Source organism: Euphorbia lathyris, chromosome 4, assembly GCF_963576675.1.
Source record: "Euphorbia lathyris chromosome 4, ddEupLath1.1, whole genome shotgun sequence".
NCBI classification, from domain to species: domain Eukaryota; kingdom Viridiplantae; phylum Streptophyta; class Magnoliopsida; order Malpighiales; family Euphorbiaceae; genus Euphorbia; species Euphorbia lathyris.
Window position 1 is genome coordinate 62567901 of NC_088913.1, and position 3138 is coordinate 62571038.

The following is a 3138-nucleotide window of genomic DNA, read 5'->3' on the forward strand; positions in this document are numbered from 1 at the left end:
ATATATATACCTTAAAGCTATTAGGGTTTAGAGTTTCACTTGACCGCGCTTGCCCTCTCTGCACATCGACGTCTCTTTTACTTTCTCCACTGCCGCAACCTCTCCTCAGCCAAAATGGGGTTAGATTCTCGCCATTTTTTCTTTTCTTTCACTAATTTTATTCTAGATTTCTTCATATTAGCATCATATCTTATTCCTTTTATTTTAAATGTTCTGCAACCATTTATCTGGTTTATGGTTTAATTGATGTTAATAACTAAGATCTGGTGTTCTGTTATCCTTACGCTTTGTTAATGGTATCTAAGAAACCTGCGAAAATCAGTGGGGAATTTATATGTTGGAGCTTTGTTAATGAAAACTTGAATTGCTCATATTGTAGTCGTTTAAATGTTATAGTTGTTATTAGTTAATATTTCTTCTTTTAAAATTGCTTAATATAAGCTTTGTTAATGATAACTTGAATTGCTCGGATTGTAGTCTTTTAAATGTTATAATTGTTATTAGTTAATATTTCTTCTTTTAAAATTGCTAAATATATGCATATCTTTGTAGTGCAAATATTATATAGGAGTAATTCTTCATAGTTATTAGGTAATGTGATAATCATAGCATAGAGTAAGTAAGCGTTAATTTTATTTTCATATGGTTTTCACATCTTAAAAGATTTCTGCTTTGTCCTTCCTTGTATCTGTTATTGTTTTTGCGGCATTATGATCGGTAAGATTCAAATGTGGGGCTTGATTATATTGGTTTCTCCTCATCTATTATTGGTAACTATAATTTATGAAATGGGAATCTAATGCAGGAAAACTCGTGGAATGGGAGCTGCTCGTAAGCTGAAGTCCCACCGCAGGAGGCAAAGGTGGGCAGACAAGTCATACAAGAAATCCCATCTTGGGAATGAGTGGAAGAAACCATTTGCTGGTTCATCACATGCCAAGGGCATTGTTCTAGAGAAAATGTAAGACTCGGATCTTGTTTCCAATAAGGAAATTGCTTCATAACTTGTTACTAATAATATTTATGTATCCACATGTGCAGTGGAATTGAAGCTAAGCAGCCTAACTCCGCTATTAGAAAATGTGCTCGGGTTCAGCTGATCAAGAATGGAAAGAAGATAGCTGCCTTCGTACCCAATGATGGTTGCTTAAACTACATTGAAGAAAATGTAAGTGCCTTGATATTTGCAAGGCTCCTAATCTTTTTCAGTCATAGTCATACACGAAATTTATTTTTCGGTTATTTAAGATTGGCCTATATGATTAAAAATCTATGAAGCACTGATACTTCTAAGAGGTTGATACTTTGGGGATACATATGGGATGTCAAAACAAGTATCCTCTTTTCTTTTAATTATGGGGATATGCGGTGATCTTTGGGGATGCGTTTCAGAGATAATTAGGTAAAATATAGATTTTTTTTTTTATAAAATAACTCTACAATAATAGGAGTTAATATGTAAAAAAATTTAAATATAAATGCCTAATATAAATAATTAACTAAACCAGTCTGCCTGCACCCACCCTTTTATTTGCAAAAAAATAAATAAAAGGCTAAAAGCTAATCGGTATTAAATGTTTGTAGATGAAAATCATGAAAATGTCTTCTTAGAAGAGTATGACTTAGCAGTTTGAATAGTTTGAAGTATTAAATGCTTCTTTTTGATGAATCAATGAATTCTTAGTTATTATGAATGTTATTTGTGGTTGTATAATGACTTATGAATGTGATTTGTGGTTTATAATGACTTCTGAATGTTACACACACACACACACACATTATATATATATATATATAAAATTTGGTGTATCCCTGCCGTACTCTTATCTCATATTTTTTAGAAAATGCTGTTTGTTTACCTGTAACGGTGCTTCATAGCATTAAATGCACATATTTGTAGTTCTGCAAGAACATTATTATTATCTAAAAAGGCTTTTGATAAGTTTTACTTACACATCCTAGAAAATGTTGAATTTCCTGAGACTCACACCTCAAATAATGTTGCCCATGGGACAAGTCTTTTCTTGTTTGTTGTACTGTATGGAAGATGTGTTGACTGAATGTTTATATTATGTATATAATGTTGTACTAATAATGACTTTGTAAATGTTACAGGATGAAGTTTTGATTGCTGGATTTGGAAGAAAGGGTCATGCTGTGGGAGATATTCCCGGAGTCAGGTTCAAGGTGGTGAAGGTGTCGGGTGTCTCACTTCTGGCTCTGTTTAAAGAGAAGAAAGAAAAGCCTAGGTCTTAGATTTTGATTGCAAGTTATGTTCTATTCAATTTTCTCCTAATTTCTCCCCCTCATAGCTCTGCTCATAGTGAGATATATGTAATGCAGAATTTTGTCGACTTATTATTTCTCAATTTAGAACTCGAATTGTTTCTCCTGGAAATTCTAAATTATGTTAATGTTGTTCGATGACATATTAGTATTCATCTGAAAGGTTAGAACATTTGTTAGTTGGACACCGGCCATTAGAGATAAATGTCAACACCCAACCTAGAGCATCTTTATGTGGTTTCTACAATCCTGATCACACTCTTTTTTTTTTTTTTTTGATAGAACCTGATCACACTTTTAAGTACATTTTAAAGGTGCAGACTATCTTTACTTTGTTAATAAACAAAGTAGATTTTTGTTGCTTTCTTTCTATACCGTTGATATAATACTCATCCCACTGATCCCAAACTTATCATCATATTATCCCTATTAAATTTTTATAATCTTTCTCCCTTTCTCCACATCTCTTTCCTCTACTCCATTCTTCTGTCCCTTGCTCTAATCAGATAACGCAGTTCCAGGAGTTGGTAGTTGAGGACAGTATACGTTATTGAAGATGGAGAGTGAAGAGAGAACAACACAATCGAAAGGGGTTTTTGCTGCCATCATCAATATAGGCTGGCTGGAGGAGAGTGATCCTAAAGACAGCCCAACCACGAGATTTTGCGTTCAAAGGTAACCTCCAACCATATAGTGCTGTCAACATTATCAATATAGTGCTACTTATATTGTTTCTCCTGCTTGGCTCTCCTTCAGGCTTCCATCTTTTTCATAGTTATTTTGCTGGGTCTACCTGCTTCTTCACTCAAGTTTAAGAGTCGTTAGTCCTCCACAATTTGAAGCCTTTTGACT

The 3138-nt window shown here is 33.7% G+C and overlaps 1 protein-coding gene across 1 annotated transcript; it reads left to right on the forward strand.

Annotated features, from left to right (window-relative positions):
* Positions 1 to 2429, forward strand: LOC136227979 (small ribosomal subunit protein uS12). The gene is made up of 4 exons (XM_066016778.1): positions 1 to 119; positions 806 to 961; positions 1042 to 1168; positions 2116 to 2429. Exons 1-4 carry the CDS (start codon positions 115 to 117, stop codon positions 2254 to 2256), a joined length of 429 nt encoding a protein of 142 aa, XP_065872850.1. The 5' UTR covers positions 1 to 114; the 3' UTR covers positions 2257 to 2429.
* Positions 2430 to 3138: the final 709 nt, after the last annotated feature.